Source organism: Hyla sarda, chromosome 1 (genome assembly GCF_029499605.1).
Source record: "Hyla sarda isolate aHylSar1 chromosome 1, aHylSar1.hap1, whole genome shotgun sequence".
NCBI lineage: Eukaryota > Metazoa > Chordata > Amphibia > Anura > Hylidae > Hyla > Hyla sarda.
The window spans coordinates 604,230,177-604,254,514 of record NC_079189.1 but is presented as its reverse complement, the minus strand read 5'-3'; the positions used below and the strand labels follow the sequence as shown (position 1 = coordinate 604,254,514).

The window sequence follows — 24,338 nt, the reverse complement described above, 5'->3', positions numbered from 1 at the left end:
CTCCATTGTGCTTTATTGTTATACTTACAGGATGTACTTACCTTCGTAATATGGACAGACTTTCTTTTGTTTGTTTAGTAGGTTATTCACCTATGTTGTTTACCTGTAATTGTTCATTGCCTGTATCTACTGGGTATGCGCGGCTTACTTGTATTTGAAAACTTTAATAAAAACTAATTTAAAAAAAAAAAAAAAAAAAGCACTCCGCCCCCCCCCCCCCCCACGATCACCCTGCACACATCAGTCTTACCGAACATTTTGTTCAGAAGCTGGGTTTCGGCGGCTGTGATCGTGACATCACACCACACCCCCTCCATCCATGTCTATGGGAGGGGAAGTCATGGCCATCACGCCCCCCTCCCATAAACATGACCGGAGGGGCTGTGGCGTGACATCACGATCACAGCCGCCGGAAGCCAGCCTTCTGAACATAATAAGGATCGGAGTACCCCTTTAACCCTTTCAGGACCAAGCTGATTTACATTTTAGAGTTTTAGTTATTTTCTCCTTTTTAACGATGCCCTTCATTTTTCCATAAAAGATAAGGCAAAGCAAAAAAAAATAATAAATCTACTTGTAAAGGTGTAAATTATATATAATTTTTTATTTTTTTTTTAAATAGCTAATTTAGGTGTGGGGTTCCTAGTGATGCCGTTCACCGTGCTCTAAAAATGATCTGAAAATGATCTGTAATTGATGCTTGTCCTCCCTTCCCCCACCTCTGTTTTTCTTGTCGTCTCTATTTTTGTTTTTAGTTTTTTTTATTTATTTTTATATTTTTTATATTAAGGCCTGCGCTGCCTCATCCTTCTCTCTGAATCCAGGTAGAAGAAACAGACATGGTCGCACATCTACAATCTTGTATAATGATCTGATTGCTTCTCAGCATAATTTCAAAAACTAACAGGTTGTTAGTATACATTTTTGATCAAAAAGTACAAGCCCACTCGCCACATCAAGGCCACCTATTGAGAGTGGGTCCCTTACGTCCCTAGCATAAAATGGCGTAGCACTGGGTGGTGTCCACCACCGCCGCGACACCAGTGCCCACAGGGGGAACGACCCACTGGCAGAGCGGCCCCAATGTTGTGGATGTGCGGCCATGTCTGTTTTTTCTACCCGGAATCTCATCCTTCTCTGTCCCTGTTGATATCGTTGGTGGTCGTTACGTTTCTCATTGTGCAGGATTTTGTACAGGACATGTTATCTGTCTTTTCAGGTCAGTGCGATAGTAACATACCTGATTTGTATAGTTTTATTTTTTATTTTTTAACTTTTTCTGATCTATATAACTTTTTTATTTTAGGGTTTGTTATTTGCGGTTCTCATTTGGTACCATTATGGAATAGATTCATTTTTTTATCATTTCTTAAATTTTTTATTCGGATATGATAAACAAAAAAAATGACAAAAAACACACAATTCGGGAATTTTTTTATGTCGTTCCCCGTGAGGTTCCAGTAACATATTTTAACAGTATACTTTAATAGTTTGGACATTTCCTCATGTGGCAATACCAAATATGCATTTTATTTTTATTTTTTTTAAACTTTTTACTATTGGGAGGGGGAATAAAATTATATATATATATATATATATATATATGTAATTTACAAATCTGTATAACTTTCTGGCCCCCGTTGATTCAAAACATTTGTTTTCCACTGGAGTACTCCTTTAATAATAACATCTCAACAGTTAAATACAGTAACCCCCCGACATGCGATGGCCCCAACATATGATCAAATCAACATATGATGGCCTCTCAGAGGCCATCGCATGTCGATGTCAGCATCGACATACGATGCTTTTATATGTCGGGGCCATCGCATTAAGTGCTATCCGACAGCGCAAAATGCTTAAGCTGCTGCCGGATAGCCGGGACAGGTGAGTATTAAATGCACTTTTTACATTTCACGAATCCCTCAACATACAATGGATTCGACAAACGATGGGTCGTTTGGAACGAATTACTATCGTATGTTGAGGGACCACTGTAGTCATCACAGAGATCACTTGTGTCAGCTTTTAGCAGCCAGGAGCCACTGGGTATGGAGAGGGCTTTGGTCTAGAACATTCTCCACACACCCTTCATACTCACAGTACGCAATAGTACATCCCTGAGCGTGAAGGGGTTAATAACAACATGTTATATTTTTCCTGTTTGAGTTCTTGGTTGTGTCATTAGACGTGATTTTGTCCAAAAAGACTTCACACATATTGTACATTAAATGTGTGATTTTCTTCCCTGTGTGAATCCTCCCCTGTGTGAATTCTTTGATGTACCACAAGATTTGATTTTTGACTAAAACATTTCCCACATTCTAGACATAGAAATGGCTTCTCCCCTGTGTGAGTTCTTTGATGTTTAACAAGATTTGATTTCAGAGTAAAACACTTTCCGCATTCTGAACATAAAAATGGCTTCTCTCCTGTGTGAGTTCTTTGATGTTGTACAAGGGATGATTTTTGAGCAAAACATTTCCCACATTCCGGACATAGAAATGGCTTCTCTCCTGTGTGAGTTCTTCGATGTTCAACAAGATGCGATTTATTGGTAAAACATATTCTACATTCAGGACATGGAATTGGCTCCTCTCCTTCGTGAGTTTTTCTATGCTTATCAAGTCCTATTTTTCGAGCAAAACATTTCCCACATTCTGGACATATAAATGGCTTTTCTCCTGTATGAGTTTTTTTATGTTCTACAAGAGTCGATTTTTCAGCAAAATATTTTCCACATTCCGGACATAGAAATGGCTTCTCTCCTGTGTGAGTTTTTTGATGTTTAACAAGTTGTGATTTTTGAGCAAAATATTTCCTGCATTCTGGACATGAAAATGGCTTCTCCCCTGTGTGAGTTTTTTGATGTATAAGAAGGGATGATTTCTGAGTGAAACAATTCCCACATTCTGAACATGAAAATGGCTTCTCCCCTGTGTGGGTTTTTTGATGTTCAACAAGATAAAATTTTTGAGTAAAACTTTTTCCACATTCTGGACATAGATATGGCTTCTCTCCTGTGTGGGTTTTTTCATGTTTAAGAAGAGATGATTTATAAGTAAAACATGTTCCACATTCTGGACATGAAAATGGCTTCTCTCCTGTGTGAGTTTGTTGATGTGTAAGAAGAGATGATTTCTGAGTGAAACATTTCCCACATTCTGAACATGAAAATGGCTTTTCTCCTGTGTGGCTTTTTCCATGTTTAAGAAAAGATGATCTATAAGTAAAACATTTTCCACATTCTGGACATGAAAATGGCTTCTCTCCTCTGTGTGTTTGTTGATGTGTAACAAGAGATGATTTCTGAGTGAAACATTTCCCACATTCTGAACATGAAAATGGTTTCTCCTTAGTATAAGCTTTTTGATGTCCAACGACCCTTCTATGTTTTTTATTTTGTATAACATTCTCTGATGAATGAGAAGACAGGACGGGTATAACAGGATGAGATGACAGATCTTGGCTGTGAAGGGCTGAGGGTGTATCTGGGATAATGGAATGTTCTTCATATGTATCTTGTGTGATATCATCATCTGCTTTATAGTATAAAGGTATCAGATGTCCCTCTGTGTTCCTGGTATAGTAACCTGCAATGAATAAAACTCATTTTATTATTTTTGAGAAATTCAACCTTATGCATTTTGCATATCAATACAGTAAGTCTTTTAGGTGCATCTTTATAAGGCACTATCAGAATTAGGACCTTTCTACAGGGAATTTATCATATGTATTTGATGCTCAGATCTGAAGACATGGTTAGATAGATGTCCGGGTATAAAAGCAGATTGTACCTTTTGTTGAGCGGATGGTGGTTACAAAACTTATAAAAAAAATCGCAGTCAAGTACCAAGGAGGCGGAGCCAAGCTGGTCAAGTGTCACAGCCAGGAACTCTTCTTCGCCTCTCTTTGATTGGCATACAGGGTTCTGTACAGAAGTCAAGGAAGGGCTGAGAGGGGAGGATGAGCAAGACGACATGACAGGCCCAGTTTCCTTTTATACCCTGACAGCTATCCAACTCTGTCTCCAGAATGTAATGGGATGTGTAGCCGATAGAGATGAGCGAATTTACAGTAAATTCGATTCGTCACGAACTTCTTGGCTCGGCAGTTGATTACTTTTCCTGCATAAATTAGTTCAGCTTTCAGGTGCTCCGGTGGGCTGGAAAAGGTGGATACAGTCCTAGGAGACTCTTTCCTAGGACTGTATCCACCTTTTCCAGCCCACCGGAGCACCTGAAAGCTGAACTAATTTACGCAGGATAAGTCATCAACTGCCGAGCCGAGAAGCTCGTGACGAATCGAATTTACTGTAAGTTCGCTCATCTCTAGTAGCCGGTTGTTATTGACTTCAATTTGACAAAAGATCAGGATTCATCAAAGGTTATCTTTCCCTAAAAAAAACTAAAGAAAAAAAAAAAAAACCTCATGGAAGACTCTCCCCATCACTACCCTCTGAGCTGACCATGGTCTCTCTCATCCACAGGTATGTCTGAACCAGTGGTGTAGGGCCCATAGAGGCAGACCATGCAACTGCTATAGGCCCGAGGGCAAGTTAAAAGTGGTTCACAATAGAAGTGGTGCAGCACTGCTAGTGGAGTCCTGGGGTATGAGACGGCAGATGGATGCTAGTGTAGCTATATTGCTGGAGGTGGTGCTCAGATAAGGCAAGCAGTATACAGATCAGTCCATAAGGAAAAGAAGATATCGGCACTCACCAATTCAGCTTGCAAGTCTTCTTTATTGAAGCATACTTACATAAAGGGTACAGAAGAGAAGGGTAGTGGGGGGATAGTGAATGGCGACCGAGCTCCTGTTTCGCACGCTTGGCGTGCTTCGTCCGGCCATTCATCCATCATTGCCGGACGAAGCACGCCAAGCATGCGAAACAGGAGCTCGGTCGCCATTCACTATCCCCCCACTAACCTTCTCTTCTGTACCCTTTATGTAAGTATGCTTCAATAAAGAAGACTTGCAAGCTGAATTGGTGAGTGCCGATATCTTCTTTTCCTTATGGACTGAAGCTAAAAGTGGTGGTGGGGACTTCCGCTGGTTGCTGACATCAGCCCCTTATGAGAGTACGAATAGTTACTTGCCAGTCCTGGGTACTGACGAACTCATAGCTTGTACTTTGTTCTTCCTCTCTAGAGTAAGATGGAGAGTTAAGCTGATGGAGTCGATTAGGAACCCCAGAAATCTTACTGAGGTCAATGGACACACGTTGCAGTCTGATGAGCCACCGTAGCTGGTGGAGAAAAGCCAGAGCTACGTGAAGGTGTTGGGTTAGGACTGATTAAGCCTTCTGGCATCAGTTGTCAAGAAACGGCACAATGGTTAATCCCGGTATTCCGATAGCTTCCACCACCTTGGTGAAAGTGTGTGTGGCAGAAGAGATGCCGAAAGGCAGGGCGACAAACTGAAGGTGTCCGAGCACCCGAACAACTTGGATCGCGATTTTTAGAAGGGGTACTTCGCCCCTAGACATCTTATCCCCTATCCAAAGGATAGGAGATAATATGTCTGATCGCAGGGGTTCTGCCAGGTGCAGCAGGGAGATTGGCGGGACCCCCGCGATCAGACATCTTATCCCCTATCCTTTGGGTAGGGGATAAGAGGTCTAGAGGCAGAGTACCCCTTTAAATATCTCAGAGACCCAGAATGTACAGGAACAGGAGGTACATGTCTTTAAAGGGGTACTCCGGTGGAACACTTTTTTTTTTGGTGCCAGAAAGTTAAACAGATTTGTAAATTGCTTCTATTAAAAAAATCTTAATCCTTACAGTACTTATTAGCTGCTGAATACTACAGAGGAAATTATTTTCTTTTTTGAAACACAGAGCTCTCTGCTGACATCATGACCACAGTGCTCTCTGCTGACATCTCTGTCCATAGTAGGAGAAAATCCCCATAGCAAACACATTCTGCTCTGGACAGTTCCTAAAATGGACAGAAATGTCAGCAGTGAGCTCTGTGTTCCAAAAAGAAAAGAATTTCCTCTGTCGTATTCAGCAGCTAATAAGTACTGGAAGGATTAAGACTTTTTAAATAGAAGTAATTTACAAATCTGTTAAAAAGTTTTCCACCGAAGTACCAATTTAATAACTCTGGGATGCTTTTACATATGAATTTGATTCAGAGACAGTTTTTTCGTGACATTTTCTACTTTATGTTAGTGGTAAATTTTTGTCGATACTTGCATCATTTCTTGGTGAAAAATTACCAAATTTCATGAAAAATTTTAACATTTGGCATTTATCTATCTTTAAAGCTCTCTGCTTGTAAGGAAAATGAATATTCCAAATAAATTATATATTGATTCACATATACAATATGTCTACTTTATGTTTCCATCATAAAGTTGAGATGTTTTCACTTTTGGAAGACACCAGAGGGCTTCAAAGTTCAGCAGCAATTTTCCAATTTTTCCCAAAAATTTCTAAATCAGAATTTTTTAGGGACCAGTTCAGTTTTGAAGTGAACTTGAGTGTCTTTATGTTAGAAATCCCCCATAATGGACCCCAGTATGAAAACTGCACCCCTTAAAGTATTCAAAATGACATTCAGAAAGTTTTTTAACCCTTTAGGTGTTTCACAGGAATAGCTGCAAAGTGGAGGGGAAAATTCAAAATCTTTATTTTTTACACTAACATGTTCATTTATTTTTATTTTTCATTTTTACAAGGGGTGAAAGGAGAAAAAGCCATGAAAATTTTTAACCTAATTTCTCTGGAGTAAGGAAATACCTTATATGTGTATGTAAAGTGCTCTGTAGGTGCAATAATGGGCTTTTGGAGAGCGAATTTTGCGGTAGTGGTTTTTGGGGGGCATGTCACATTTAGGAAGTCCCCGTGGTGCCAGAGCAGCAATAAAAAAGAAAAAAAAAGGCATACGATTTAGGAAACTACACCCCTCAAGGAATGTAACAAGGGGTAAAGTGAGCATTTACACCCCACAGGTGTTTGACAAATTTTCGCTAAAGTTGGACGTGAAAATAAAGAATTTGATTTTTTTCACAAAAATGCTGGTGTTACCCCAAATTTTTCATTTTCACAAGTGGTAATAGGAAAAAAATCCCCCCAAAATTTGTTAAACCATTTCTTTTGAGTATGGAAATACCCCATAAGTGGATGTAAAGTGCTCTGCGGGCGCACTACAGGGCTCAGAACAGAAGGAGCGACATTGAGCTTTTGGATAGAGAATTTGTTTGGAATGGAAGTTAGGGGCCATGTGCGGTCACAAAGCCCCCTGTGCTACCAGAACAGTGGACCCCCCACATGTGACTCCATTTTGGAAACTACACCCCTCACGGAATGTAACAAGGGGGGGCATTGAGCATTTACACCCCACTGGCGATTGACAGATGTTTTTGAACAGTAGGCTGAGCAAATGAAAAATGTTTTTTTATTTTCACGAACCACTGTTCCAAAAACCTGTCAGACACCTGTGGGGTGTAAATACTCACTGCACCCCTTAATACATTACATGAGGGGTGTAGTTTCCAAAATGGTGTGGTCCACTATTCTGGCAGCATGGGGGCTTTGATAATGAACATGGCCTTCAATTTCAGCCAATTCTCTTTTAAAAAGCCCAATGGCGCTCCTTCTCTTCTGAGCTCTGTGGTGCGCCCGCAGAGCACTTTACATCCACATATGGGGTATTTCCATACTGAGAAGAAATGGGGTTAAAAATGTTAGGGTGCTTTTTTCCTAATACCCCTTGTGAAAATTAAAACTTTCGGGAAACATCAGCATTTTAGTGAAAAAAAAAAAAAGTAATTTAATAAATTTTTCATTTTCACGTCCAACTTTAAAAAAAAGTTGTAAACACCTGTGGGGTGTTAAGGCTCACTGTACCCCTTGTTACGTTCCGTGTAGTTTCCAAAATGTGTTTATTTTTTTTTGCGTTTATGTCAGAACCGCTGAAACTATCAGCCATTCCTTTGCGAATCACCAGTTTAGGCCTCAAATGTACATGGTGCTCTCACTCCTGAGCCTTGTTGTGCGCCCGCAGAGCACTTTGCATCCACATGTTTCCATACTCAGGAGAAATTTTGGGGGTCCAACACCAGCATGTTAGTGTAAAAAAAAAATTTGACACTAACAGGCTGGTGTAGACCCCAACTTTACCTTTTCATAAAGGGGTAAAAGGAGAAAAAGCCCCCAAAATTTGTAACGCAATTTCTCCCGAGTACGGCGATACCCCATATGTGGCCCTAAACTGTTGTCTTGAAATACGACAGGGTTCCAAAGTGAGAGAGCGCCATGTGCATTTGAGGACTAAATTAGGGATTTGCATGGGGACAGACCTGGACGCAAGCATGGCGCTTGCCTCCTCCACCAAAAATACCCTACGGCAGTGTTTCCCAAACAGGGTGCCTCCAGCTGCAGCTCAAACTTAAAGAGGGAAACTTGTTGTAAACCTAACCATGTGAATGTGCCCTAGGGGGAGGGGGCAAACCTCCAGCTGTTGCAAAACTACAACTCCCAGCATGCACTGCCAGACCATGCATGCTGGGAGTTGTAGTTATGCAACAGCTGGAGGCACACAGGTTTGGAAACACTGAGTTAGGAAACAGACAGTACCGAAGGGCATGCTGGGAGTTGTAGTTATGCATCAACTGGAGAACAATTTGGAGACCACTGTGCAGTGGTCTCCAAACTGTGTCCTCCAGATGTTGCAAAACTTCAAATCCAAGCATGCCCAGACTGTCCAGGCAAGCTTTGAATTGTAGATTTGCAAAATCTGGAGGGCTACAGTTTGGACACCACTGTTTAGTTGTCTCCAAATTGTGCCCTTCCAGATTTTGCACAACTTCAACTCCCACCATGCCGAGACTGTCCAGGCATGCAGGGAGTTATAGTTCTGCAAAATCTGAAGGGCACAGTTTGGAGACCACTGCATAGTGGTCTCCAAACTGTGGCCCTCCAGATGTTGTAAAACTACAACTCTTAGCATACCCAGACAGCCAATGGCCCCCACACCGATCACCCCAAAGCCGTGATTCGCCGGATAGAATTCACCGGCGAATCACCGCGATCACCCACAAGGGGGGGGGGGGGCGGAATTTGTCCTCAGGAACCCCTCTAGGCCATGACCTGGGATGGCTGATGAGAGATATCAACAGTCATCCCATTCCGATCACCGCCTGGTGTGCGGCGGTGAACGGAAACGCCAAAGGAACAAGTATGCCCTTGGTCCAGGTACGCCCTTGGTCCTTAAGTGTCAGGGAGCAAGGGCGTACCTGTACGCCCTTGGTCCTGGACAGGTTAATATATTTATTAATGACCTTATAGAAGGATTGTATAGTAAAGTGTCTATCTATGCATTTGACACTAAATTTTGTAAAGTGGTTAACACAATAGAGGGCAGAGCACTGTGTATAGGAGGTAACACAATACAAGAAGTGCACTAACAGGAAAAGGACGTCCTGCGCAATCATAAGTCAATGTTTCTTTATTTAATGATCAAACTGACATCATGGATGCACAGGTGACACGTTTCACAGCCTTAGTGATACAAAGTGAAAGTGCGTATACATCTCTTTTACAAGAGGAAGAGAATGAGCACTAAACAGGTAAAGGAAAACATATGTTGTGATATAAAACTCAGTCCTCCTATCCCCTTATATACAAACCATCGACTGATTATTATGTTCTTGGTAAAGGTCTATTGTGCTTCTATTATTAAAAATATATATATATTTTGTTATTATATATATATATATATATATATATATATGCCAAGAACACTCTAATAATAATCTAGTCAGATGGAGGCTAAAACAAGTGACTGTCCCTGTAGTTTTCATGATTTTAATATACAATTATTCCACATAAAACTTTGTATGTTCAACTGAACACATAATGTGAACACTGTTAAAATAATGCCTCTTCCTGTATTCAAAAACATATATTTTATATTTAACCAAGAATACGGTACTAAAAATATATCCTGCAGGAAAATTCTCAAAAAAGATCAGTACTATAGAATGACATCTTGTCTTTGATTAAACCCCTTAGATAATGGGGTTGTAATTTGTTTATCCAAAAGACCTCTTTATACAGCAGCTTCTGCCTAACACTTCCTTCCCTTATGGGAGCCGAGACGCTCAATCCCCTGAAGGCTGAGAACCGAAAAATCTCCATTATGCACCTCTACACAATGTTTAGTTGCCGTGGAAACATGCCTCAAGTGAAAGTGCGGACATTGCAATGTGTAGAGTAGATAACACAATAGAGGACAGTGCACGGTTACAAATGGATCTGGTTAGGTTGAAGGTTTTGGCTGAGAAGTGGCAGATGAAGTAACACTGATATATTTTAGGTTATGCACAGTATCAACAGTAAATTTACCTGTAGTGACCAGAGTTGGGCAGGTGCTGCCATTACAAATAAAATCATGGGGGGGCATCAAAAGGGGCATAGATAACCATGACAAGGAAATAATTCTACCACTGTACAAATCACTAGTCAGACCACACATAGAATACTGTGTACAGTACTGGGCACCAGTGTACAAGAAAGATATAGTGGAGCAGGAAAGGGTTCAAAGACGGGCAATCAGGGTAATATGGGGAATGGGAGGAGTACAGTACCCAGAAAGATTATCAGAATTAGGGTTATTTAGTTTAGAAAAAAGAAGGCTTGGGGGCGACCTAATTATAAATTCACATTATGTGTTGTGTTATCACCTATAACCGGGTCACATGTTCATCTACATTTAATTTGTATTTTGGCTGAATGGGGAAATATACAGCAGAAAATAAATTATTTCACACAAGTTTGTTGCAATCTGCATTTATTGGTTACTACTCACCTGGGTGGTTACTTCTAGGAATGTCCACCTTATATTGCTCATCACTGCTCACATCTGTCTCTTCTTCTTCCTTTATGTCTGTAGCATTAATATAGATCAGATCTTTCCCTGTAGGAATGTCCTCCTTATACTGCTCATCACCGCTCACATCTGTCTCTTCTTCCTTTATGAATGTAGCATTAATATAGGTCAGATCTTTCCCTGTAGGAATGTCCTCCTTACACTGCTCCTCACCGCTCACATCTGTCTCTTCTTCTTCCTTTATGACTGTAGCATTAATATAGTTCAGATGTTTCCCTGTAGGAATGTCATTATATTGCTCATGACCGCTCATGTCTGTCTCTTCTTCTCTTATGTCTGGAGCATTAATATAGCTCAGATCTTCACCCTGATTTATAAGATGTGAAAGAAATTATGCAAATGTCATCAGACAGTAGTCACCTGGAACGTTTTATATGAAGCAGAAAAGATCATTATTATCATGAGGACCAAGAATGACAGGAGGAGTTATCTAAGGCACATAGCTGCAGGTTCCTAATAGATGGACATAGATATTAGATGATGGATCAAAAACAACCTCAAACAGTAAAAAGCGCCCCCCCCCCCCAGGATAAATAGAAATGGAGGAAAAACACAAGATAATTGCAAAACCAATCAAAGATCAAGAAGGAGGAGGAACCACAATTACTAGTAACAACAGAGACCGGAACCACAATAACCAGTAACTACAGAGACCAGAACCACAATAACCAGTAACTACAGAGAGCGGAACCACAATAACCAGTAACTACAGAGACCAGAACCATAATAACCAGTAACTACAGAGACCGGAACCATAATAACCAGTAACTACAGAGACCGGAACCACAATAACCAGTAACTACAGAGACCGGAATCACAATAACCAGTAACTACAGAGACCGGAACCACAATAACCAGTAACTACAGAGACCGGAACCACAATAACCAGTAACTACAGAGAGCGGACCCACAATAACCAGTAACTACAGAGACCGGAACCACAATAACCAGTAACTACAGAGACCGGAACCACAATAACCAGTAACTACAGAGACCGGAACCACAATAACCAGTAACTACAGAGACCGGAACCACAATAACCAGTAACTACAGAGACCAGAACCACAATAACCAGTAACTACAGAGACCAGAACCACAATAACCAGTAACTACAGAGAGCGGAACCTCAATAACCAGTAACTACAGAGAGCGGAACCACAATAACCAGTAACTACAGAGACCGGAACCACAATAACCAGTAACTACAAAGACCGGAACCACAATAACCAGTAACTACAGAGACCAGAACCACAATAACCAGTAACTACAGAGAGCGGAACCACAATAACCAGTAACTACAGAGACCAGAACCACAATAACCAGTAACTACAGAGAGCGAAACCACAATAACGAGTAACTACAGAGACCAGAACCACAATAACCAGTAACTACAAAGACCAGAACCACAATAACCAGTAACTACAGAGACCAGAACCACAATAACCAGTAACTACAGAGACCAGAACCACAATAACCAGTAACTACAGAGACCGGAACCACAATAACCAGTAACTACAGAGACCGGAACCACAATAACCAGTAACTACAGAGACCAGAACCACAATAACCAGTAACTACAGAGAGCGGAACCACAATAACCAGTAACTACAGAGACCAGAACCACAATAACCAGTAACTACAGAGACCAGAACCACAATAACCAGTAACTACAGAGACCAGAACCACAATAACCAGTAACTACAGAGACCGGAACCACAATAACCAGTAACTACAGAGACCAGAACCACAATAACCAGAAACTACAGAGACCAGAACCACAATAACCAGTAACTACAGAGACCGGAACCACAATAACCAGTAACTACAGAGACCAGAACCACAATAACCAGTAACTCCAGAGACCGGAACCACAATAACCAGTAACTCCAGAGACCGGAACCACAATAACCAGTAACTACAGAGACCGGAACCACAATAACCAGTAACTACAGAGACCGGAACCACAATAACCAGTAACTACAGAGACCAGAACCACAATAACCAGTAACTACAAAGACCAGAACCACAATAACCAGTAACTACAGAGACCAGAACCACAATAACCAGTAACTACAAAGACCAGAACCACAATAACCAGTAACTACAGAGACCAGAACCACAATAACCAGTAACTACAAAGACCAGAACCACAATAACCAGTAACTACAGAGAGCGGAACCACAATAACCAGTAACTACAGAGAGCGGAACCACAATAACCAGTAACTACAGAGAGCGGAACCACAATAACCAGTAACTACAGAGAGCGGAACCACAATAACCAGTAACTACAGAGAGCGGAACCACAATAACCAGTAACTACAGAGACCAGAACCACAATAACCAGTAACTACAGAGACCAGAACCACAATAACCAGTAACTACAGAGACCAGAACCACAATAACCAGTAACTACAGAGACCAGAACCACAATAACCAGTAACTACAGAGACCAGAACCACAATAACCAGTAACTACAGAGACCAGAACCACAATAACCAGTAACTACAGAGAGCAGAACCACAATAACCAGTAACTACAGAGTGCAGAACCACAATAACCAGTAACTACAGAGACCGGAACCATAATAACCAGTAACTACAGAGACCAGAACCATAATAACCAGTAACTACAGAGAGCGGAACCACAATAACCAGTAACTACAGAGAGCAGAACCACAATAACCAGTAACTACAGAGACCGGAACCACAATAACCAGTAACTACAGAGACCGGAACCACAATAACCAGTAACTACAGAGACCGGAACCACAATAACCAGTAACTACAGAGACCGGAACCACAATAACCAGTAACTACAGAGACCAGAACCACAATAACCAGTAACTACAGAGAGCGGAACCACAATAACCAGTAACTACAGAGAGCGGAACCACAATAACCAGTAACTACAGAGACCAGAACCACAATAACCAGTAACTACAGAGACCAGAACCTCAATAACCAGTAACTACAGAGAGCGGAACCACAATAACCAGTAACTACAGAGACCGGAACCACAATAACCAGTAACTAGAGAGCGGAACCACAATAACCAGTAACTAGAGAGCGGAACCACAATAACCAGTAACTACAGAGACCAGAACCACAATAACCAGTAACTACAGAGAGCAAAACCACAATAACCAGTAACTACAGAGAGCGAAACCACAATAACCAGTAACTACAGAGAGCAGAACCACAATAACCAGTAACTACAGAGAGCAGAACCACAATAACCAGTAACTACAGAGACCAGAACCACAATAACCAGTAACTACAGAGACCGGAACCACAATAACCAGTAACTACAGAGACCGGAACCACAATAACCAGTAACTACAGAGACCGGAACCACAATAACCAGTAACTACAGAGACCGGAACCACAATAACCAGTAACTACAGAGACCGGAACCACAATAACCAGTAACTACAGAGACCGGAACCATAATAACCAGTAACTACAGAGATCGGAACCACAATAACCAGTAACTACAGAGAGCGGAACCACAATAACCAGTAACTACAGAGAGCGGAACCACAATAACCAGTAACTACAAAGACCGGAACCACAATAACCAGTAACTACAGAGACCAGAACCACAATAACCAGTAACTACAGAGACCAGAACCACAATAACCAGTAACTACAGAGAGCGGAACCACAATAACCAGTAACTACAGAGACCAGAACCACAATAACCAGTAACTACAGAGAGCGGAACCACAATAACCAGTAACTACAGAGAGCGGAACCACAATAACCAGTAACTACAGAGAGCGGAACCACAATAACCAGTAACTACAGAGACCGGAACCACAATAACCAGTAACTACAGAGACCGGAACCACAATAACCAGTAACTACAGAGACCAGAACCACAATAACCAGTAACAACAGAGACCGGAACCACAATAACCAGTAACTACAGAGACCAGAACCACAATAACCAGTAACTACAGAGACCAGAACCACAATAACCAGTAACTACAGAGACCGGAACCACAATAACCAGTAACTCCAGAGACCAGAATCACAATAACCAGTAACTCCAGAGACCGGAACCACAATAACCAGTAACTCCAGAGACCGGAACCACAATAACCAGTAACTCCAGAGACCGGAACCACAATAACCAGTAACTACAGAGACCGGAACCACAATAACCAGTAACTACAGAGACCGGAACCACAATAACCAGTAACTACAGAGACCAGAACCACAATAACCAGTAACTACAAAGACCAGAACCACAATAACCAGTAACTACAGAGACCAGAACCACAATAACCAGTAACTACAAAGACCAGAACCACAATAACCAGTAACTACAGAGACCAGAACCACAATAACCAGTAACTACAAAGACCAGAACCACAATAACCAGTAACTACAGAGACCAGAACCACAATAACCAGTAACTACAGAGAGCGGAACCACAATAACCAGTAACTACAGAGACCAGAACCACAATAACCAGTAACTACAGAGAGCGGAACCACAATAACCAGTAACTACAGAGACCAGAACCATAATAACCAGTAACTACAGAGACCGGAACCATAATAACCAGTAACTACAGAGACCGGAACCACAATAACCAGTAACTACAGAGACCGGAATCACAATAACCAGTAACTACAGAGACCGGAACCACAATAACCAGTAACTACAGAGACCGGAACCACAATAACCAGTAACTACAGAGACCGGAACCACAATAACCAGTAACTACAGAGAGCGGACCCACAATAACCAGTAACTACAGAGACCAGAACCACAATAACCAGTAACTACAGAGACCGGAACCACAATAACCAGTAACTACAGAGACCGGAACCACAATAACCAGTAACTACAGAGACCGGAACCACAATAACCAGTAACTACAGAGACCAGAACCACAATAACCAGTAACTACAGAGACCAGAACCACAATAACCAGTAACTACAGAGAGCGGAACCTCAATAACCAGTAACTACAGAGAGCGGAACCACAATAACCAGTAACTACAGAGACCGGAACCACAATAACCAGTAACTACAAAGACCGGAACCACAATAACCAGTAACTACAGAGACCAGAACCACAATAACCAGTAACTACAGAGAGCGGAACCACAATAACCAGTAACTACAGAGACCAGAACCACAATAACCAGTAACTACAGAGAGCGAAACCACAATAACGAGTAACTACAGAGACCAGAACCACAATAACCAGTAACTACAAAGACCAGAACCACAATAACCAGTAACTACAGAGACCAGAACCACAATAACCAGTAACTACAGAGACCAGAACCACAATAACCAGTAACTACAGAGACCGGAACCACAATAACCAGTAACTACAGAGACCGGAACCACAATAACCAGTAACTACAGAGACCAGAACCACAATAACCAGTAACTACAGAGAGCGGAACCACAATAACCAGTAACTACAGAGACCAGAACCACAATAACCAGTAACTACAAAGACCAGAACCACAATAACCAGTAACTACAGAGACCAGAACCACAATAACCAGTAACTACAGAGACCGGAACCACAATAACCAGTAACTACAGAGACCAGAACCACAATAACCAGAAACTACAGAGACCAGAACCACAATAACCAGTAACTACAGAGACCGGAACCACAATAACCAGTAACTACAGAGACCAGAACCACAATAACCAGTAACTCCAGAGACCGGAACCACAATAACCAGTAACTCCAGAGACCGGAACCACAATAACCAGTAACTACAGAGACCGGAACCACAATAACCAGTAACTACAGAGACCGGAACCACAATAACCAGTAACTACAGAGACCAGAACCACAATAACCAGTAACTACAAAGACCAGAACCACAATAACCAGTAACTACAGAGACCAGAACCACAATAACCAGTAACTACAAAGACCAGAACCACAATAACCAGTAACTACAGAGACCAGAACCACAATAACCAGTAACTACAAAGACCAGAACCACAATAACCAGTAACTACAGAGAGCGGAACCACAATAACCAGTAACTACAGAGAGCGGAACCACAATAACCAGTAACTACAGAGAGCGGAACCACAATAACCAGTAACTACAGAGAGCGGAACCACAATAACCAGTAACTACAGAGAGCGGAACCACAATAACCAGTAACTACAGAGAGCGGAACCACAATAACCAGTAACTACAGAGACCAGAACCACAATAACCAGTAACTACAGAGACCAGAACCACAATAACCAGTAACTACAGAGAGCAGAACCACAATAACCAGTAACTACAGAGTGCAGAACCACAATAACCAGTAACTACAGAGACCGGAACCATAATAACCAGTAACTACAGAGACCAGAACCATAATAACCAGTAACTACAGAGAGCGGAACCACAATAACCAGTAACTACAGAGAGCAGAACCACAATAACCAGTAACTACAGAGACCGGAACCACAATAACCAGTAACTACAGAGACCGGAACCACAATAACCAGTAACTACAGAGACCGGAACCACAATAACCAGTAACTACAGAGACCGGAACCACAATAACCAGTAACTACAGAGACCGGAACCACAATAACCAGTAACTACAGAGAGCGGAACCACAATAACCAGTAACTACAGAGAGCGGAACCACAATAACCAGTAACTACAGAGAGCAGAACCACAATAACCAGTAACTACAGAGACCAGAACCACAATAACCAGTAACTACAGAGAGCGGAACCTCAATAACCAGTAACTACAGAGAGCGGAACCACAATAACCAGTAACTACAGAGACCGGAACCACAATAACCAGTAACTAGAGAGCGGAACCACAATAACCAGTAACTACAGAGACCAGAACCACAATAACCAGTAACTACAGAGAGCGAAACCACAATAACCAGTAACTACAGAGAGCGAAACCACAATAACCAGTAACTACAGAGAGCAGAACCACAATAACCAGTAACTACAGAGAGCAGAACCACAATAACCAGTAACTACAGAGACCAGAACCACAATAACCAGTAACTACAGAGACCGGAACCACAATAACCAGTAACTACAGAGACCGGAACCACAATAACCAGTAACTACAGAGACCGGAACCACAATAACCAGTAACTACAGAGACCGGAACCACAATAACCAGTAACTACAGAGACCGGAACCACAATAACCAGTAACTACAGAGACCGGAACCACAATAACCAGTAACTACAGAGATCGGAACCACAATAACCAGTAACTACAGAGAGCGGAACCACAATAACCAGTAACTACAGAGACCAGAACCACAATAACCAGTAACTACAAAGACCGGAACCACAATAACCAGTAACTACAGAGACCAGAACCACAATAACCAGTAACTACAGAGACCAGAACCACAATAACCAGTAACTACAGAGACCAGAACCACAATAACCAGTAACTACAGAGACCAGAACCACAATAACCAGTAACTACAGAGAGCGGAACCACAATAACCAGTAACTACAGAGAGCGGAACCACAATAACCAGTAACTACAGAGAGCGGAACCACAATAACCAGTAACTACAGAGACCGGAACCACAATAACCAGTAACTACAGAGACCGGAACCACAATAACCAGTAACTACAGAGACCAGAACCACAATAACCAGTAACAACAGAGACCGGAACCACAATAACCAGTAACTACAGAGACCAGAACCACAATAACCAGTAACTACAGAGACCAGAACCACAATAACCAGTAACAACAGAGACCGGAACCACAATAACCAGTAACTCCAGAGACCAGAATCACAATAACCAGTAACTCCAGAGACCGGAACCACAATAACCAGTAACTCCAGAGACCGGAACCACAATAACCAGTAACTACAGAGACCGGAACCACAATAACCAGAAACTACAGAGACCGGAACCACAATAACCAGTAACTACAGAGACCAGAACCACAATAACCAGTAACTACAAAGACCAGAACCACAATAACCAGTAACTACAGAGACCAGAACCACAATAACCAGTAACTACAAAGACCAGAACCACAATAACCAGTAACTACAGAGACCAGAACCACAATAACCAGTAACTACAAAGACCAGAACCACAATAACCAGTAACTACAGAGACCAGAACCACAATAACCAGTAACTACAGAGAGCGGAACCACAATAACCAGTAACTACAGAGAGCGGAACCACAATAACCAGTAACTACAGAGACCAGAACCACAATAACCAGTAACTACAGAGAGCGGAACCACAATAACCAGTAACTACAGAGACCGGAACCACAATAACCAGTAACTACAGAGACCAGAACCACAATAACCAGTAACTACAGAGACCAGAACCACAATAACCAGTAACTACAGAGACCAGAACCACAATAACCAGTAACTACAGAGACCAGAACCACAATAACCAGTAACTACAGAGACCAGAACCACAATAACCAGTAACTACAGAGACCAGAACCACAATAACCAGTAACTACAGAGACCAGAACCACAATAACCAGTAACTACAGAGACCGGAACCATAATAACCAGTAACTACAGAGACCAGAACCACAATAACCAGTAACTACAGAAACCAGAACCATAATAACCAGTAACTACAGAGACCAGAACCACAATAACCAGTAACTACAGAGACCAGAACCACAATAACCAGTAACTACAGAGAGCGGAACCACAATAACCAGTAACTACAGAGACTAGAACCACAATAACCAGTAACTACAGAGAGCAGAACCACAATAACCAGTAACTACAGAGACCGGAACCACAATAACCAGTAACTACAGAGACCAGAACCACAATAACCAGTAACTACAGAAACCAGAACCACAATAACCAGTAACTACAGAGACCGGAACCACAATAACCAGTAACTACAGAGACCAGAACCACAATAACCAGTAACTACAGAGACCAGTATCACAATAACCAGTAACTACAGAGAGCAGAACCACAATAACCAGTAACTACAGAGACCGGAACCACAATAACCAGTAACTACAGAGACCGGAACCACAATAACCAGTAACTACAGAGACCAGAACCACAATAACCAGTAACTACAGAAACCAGAACCACAATAACCAGTAACTACAGAGACCAGAACCACAATAACCAGTAACTACAGAGACCGGAACCACAATAACCAGTAACTACAGAGAGCGGAACCACAATAACCAGTAACTACAGAGACCGGAACCACAATAACCAGTAACTACAGAGAGCGGAACCACAATAACCAGTAACTACAGAGACCGGAACCACAAAAACCAGTAACTACAGAGACCGGAACCACAATAACCAGTAACTACAGAGACCGGAACCACAATAACCAGTAACTACAGAGACCGGAACCACAATAACCAGTAACTACAGAGAGCGGAACCACAATAACCAGTAACTACAGAGAGCGGAACCACAATAACCAGTAACTACAGAGAGCGGAACCACAATAACCAGTAACTACAGAGAGCGGAACCACAATAACCAGTAACTACAGAGAGCGGAACCACAATAACCAGTAACTACAGAGAGCGGAACCACAATAACCAGTAACTACAGAGACCGGAACCACAATAACCAGTAACTACAGAGATCGGAACCACAATAACCAGTAACTACAGAGACCAGAACCACAATAACCAGTAACTACAGAGAGCGGAACCACAATAACCAGTAACTACAGAGACCGGAACCACAATAACCAGTAACTACAGAGACCAGAACCACAATAACCAGTAACTACAGAGACCAGAACCACAATAACCAGTAACTACAGAGACCGGAACCACAATAACCAGTAACTACAGAGACCAGAACCACAATAACCAGTAACTACAGAGACCAGAACCACAATAACCAGTAACTACAGAGACCGGACCCACAATAACCAGTAACTACAGGGACCAGAACCACAATAACCAGTAACTACAGAGAGCGGAACCACAATAACCAGTAACTACAGAGACCGGAACCCCAATAACCAGTAACTACAGAGACCGGAACCACAATAACCAGTAACTACAGAGACCAGAACCACAATAACCAGTAACTACAGAGAGCGGAACCACAATAACCAGTAACTACAGAGACCAGAACCATAATAACCAGTAACTACAGAGACCGGAACCATAATAACCAGTAACTACAGAGACCGGAACCACAATAACCAGTAACTACAGAGAGCGGAACCACAATAACCGGTAACTACAGAGACCGGAACCACAATAACCAGTAACTACAGAGACCAGAACCACAATAACCAGTAACTACAGAGACCGGAACCACAATAACCAGTAACTACAGAGACCAGAACCACAATAACCAGTAACTACAGAGACCAGAACCACAATAACCAGTAACTACAGAGACCGGAACCACAATAACCAGTAACTCCAGAGACCAGAATCACAATAACCAGTAACTCCAGAGACCGGAACCACAATAACCAGTAACTCCAGAGACCGGAACCACAATAACCAGTAACTCCAGAGACCGGAACCACAATAACCAGTAACTCCAGAGACCGGAACCACAATAACCAGTAACTCCAGAGACCAGAACCACAATAACCAGTAACTACAGAGACCAGAACCACAATAACCAGTAACTACAAAGACCAGAACCACAATAACCAGTAACTACAGAGACCAGAACCACAATAACCAGTAACTACAAAGACCAGAACCACAATAACCAGTAACTACAGAGACCAGAACCACAATAACCAGTAACTACAAAGACCAGAACCACAATAACCAGTAACTACAGAGACCAGAACCACAATAACCAGTAACTACAGAGAGCGGAACCACAATAACCAGTAACTACAGAGACCAGAACCACAATAACCAGTAACTACAGAGACCAGAACCACAATAACCAGTAACTACAGAGAGCGGAACCACAATAACCAGTAACTACAGAGACCGGAACCACAATAACCAGTAACTACAGAGACCGGAACCACAATAACCAGTAACTACAGAGACCAGAACCACAATAACCAGTAACTACAAAGACCAGAACCACAATAACCAGTAACTACAGAGACCAGAACCACAATAACCAGTAACTACAAAGACCAGAACCACAATAACCAGTAACTACAGAGACCAGAACCACAATAACCAGTAACTACAAAGACCAGAACCACAATAACCAGTAACTACAGAGAGCGGAACCACAATAACCAGTAACTACAGAGAGCGGAACCACAATAACCAGTAACTACAGAGAGCGGAACCACAATAACCAGTAACTACAGAGAGCGGAACCACAATAACCAGTAACTACAGAGAGCGGAACCACAATAACCAGTAACTACAGAGACCAGAACCACAATAACCAGTAACTACAGAGACCAGAACCACAATAACCAGTAACTACAGAGACCAGAACCACAATAACCAGTAACTACAGAGACCAGAACCACAATAACCAGTAACTACAGAGACCAGAACCACAATAACCAGTAACTACAGAGACCAGAACCACAATAACCAGTAACTACAGAGAGCAGAACCACAATAACCAGTAACTACAGAGTGCAGAACCACAATAACCAGTAACTACAGAGACCGGAACCATAATAACCAGTAACTACAGAGACCAGAACCATAATAACCAGTAACTACAGAGAGCGGAACCACAATAACCAGTAACTACAGAGAGCAGAACCACAATAACCAGTAACTACAGAGACCGGAACCACAATAACCAGTAACTACAGAGACCGGAACCACAATAACCAGTAACTACAGAGACCGGAACCACAATAACCAGTAACTACAGAGACCGGAACCACAATAACCAGTAACTACAGAGACCAGAACCACAATAACCAGTAACTACAGAGAGCGGAACCACAATAACCAGTAACTACAGAGAGCGGAACCACAATAACCAGTAACTACAGAGAGCAGAACCACAATAACCAGTAACTACAGAGACCAGAACCACAATAACCAGTAACTACAGAGAGCGGAACCTCAATAACCAGTAACTACAGAGAGCGGAACCACAATAACCAGTAACTACAGAGACCGGAACCACAATAACCAGTAACTAGAGAGCGGAACCACAATAACCAGTAACTACAGAGACCAGAACCACAATAACCAGTAACTACAGAGAGCGAAACCACAATAACCAGTAACTACAGAGAGCGAAACCACAATAACCAGTAACTACAGAGAGCAGAACCACAATAACCAGTAACTACAGAGAGCAGAACCACAATAACCAGTAACTACAGAGACCAGAACCACAATAACCAGTAACTACAGAGACCGGAACCACAATAACCAGTAACTACAGAGACCGGAACCACAATAACCAGTAACTACAGAGACCGGAACCACAATAACCAGTAACTACAGAGACCGGAACCACAATAACCAGTAACTACAGAGACCGGAACCACAATAACCAGTAACTACAGAGACCGGAACCACAATAACCAGTAACTACAGAGACCGGAACCATAATAACCAGTAACTACAGAGAGCGGAACCACAATAACCAGTAACTACAGAGAGCGGAACCACAATAACCAGTAACTACAGAGACCAGAACCACAATAACCAGTAACTACAGAGACCAGAACCACAATAACCAGTAACTCCAGAGACCGGAACCACAATAACCAGTAACTCCAGAGACCAGAATCACAATAACCAGTAACTCCAGAGACCGGAACCACAATAACCAGTAACTCCAGAGACCGGAACCACAATAACCAGTAACTCCAGAGACCGGAACCACAATAACCAGTAACTACAGAGACCGGAACCACAATAACCAGTAACTACAGAGACCGGAACCACAATAACCAGTAACTACAGAGACCAGAACCACAATAACCAGTAACTACAAAGACCAGAACCACAATAACCAGTAACTACAGAGACCAGAACCACAATAACCAGTAACTACAAAGACCAGAACCACAATAACCAGTAACTACAGAGACCAGAACCACAATAACCAGTAACTACAAAGACCAGAACCACAATAACCAGTAACTACAGAGAGCGGAACCACAATAACCAGTAACTACAGAGAGCGGAACCACAATAACCAGTAACTACAGAGACCAGAACCACAATAACCAGTAACTACAGAGACCAGAACCACAATAACCAGTAACTACAGAGAGCGGAACCACAATAACCAGTAACTACAGAGACCGGAACCACAATAACCAGTAACTACAGAGACCAGAACCACAATAACCAGTAACTACAGAGACCAGAACCACAATAACCAGTAACTACAGAGACCAGAACCACAATAACCAGTAACTACAGAGACCAGAACCACAATAACCAGTAACTACAGAGACCAGAACCACAATAACCAGTAACTACAGAGACCAGAACCACAATAACCAGTAACTACAGAGACCAGAACCACAATAACCAGTAA

General features: G+C 42.1%; 1 protein-coding gene across 1 annotated transcript in view; it reads right to left on the bottom strand.

The window, feature by feature from the left end:
• Positions 1 to 1,404: 1,404 nt before the first annotated feature.
• LOC130296931 (gastrula zinc finger protein XlCGF26.1-like) overlaps positions 1,405 to 24,338 on the bottom strand; it is a 28,081-nt gene continuing 5,147 nt past the window's right edge. Inside the window, exons 2-3 of the mRNA XM_056549000.1 lie at positions 10,819 to 11,206; positions 1,405 to 3,593 (exon numbers count right to left, since the gene is read on the bottom strand). Coding sequence (XP_056404975.1) covers positions 2,212 to 3,593; positions 10,819 to 11,152 — 1,716 coding nt within the window. The 5' untranslated portion in view covers positions 11,153 to 11,206 and the 3' untranslated portion in view covers positions 1,405 to 2,211. The remainder of the gene's footprint in view (positions 3,594 to 10,818; positions 11,207 to 24,338) is intronic.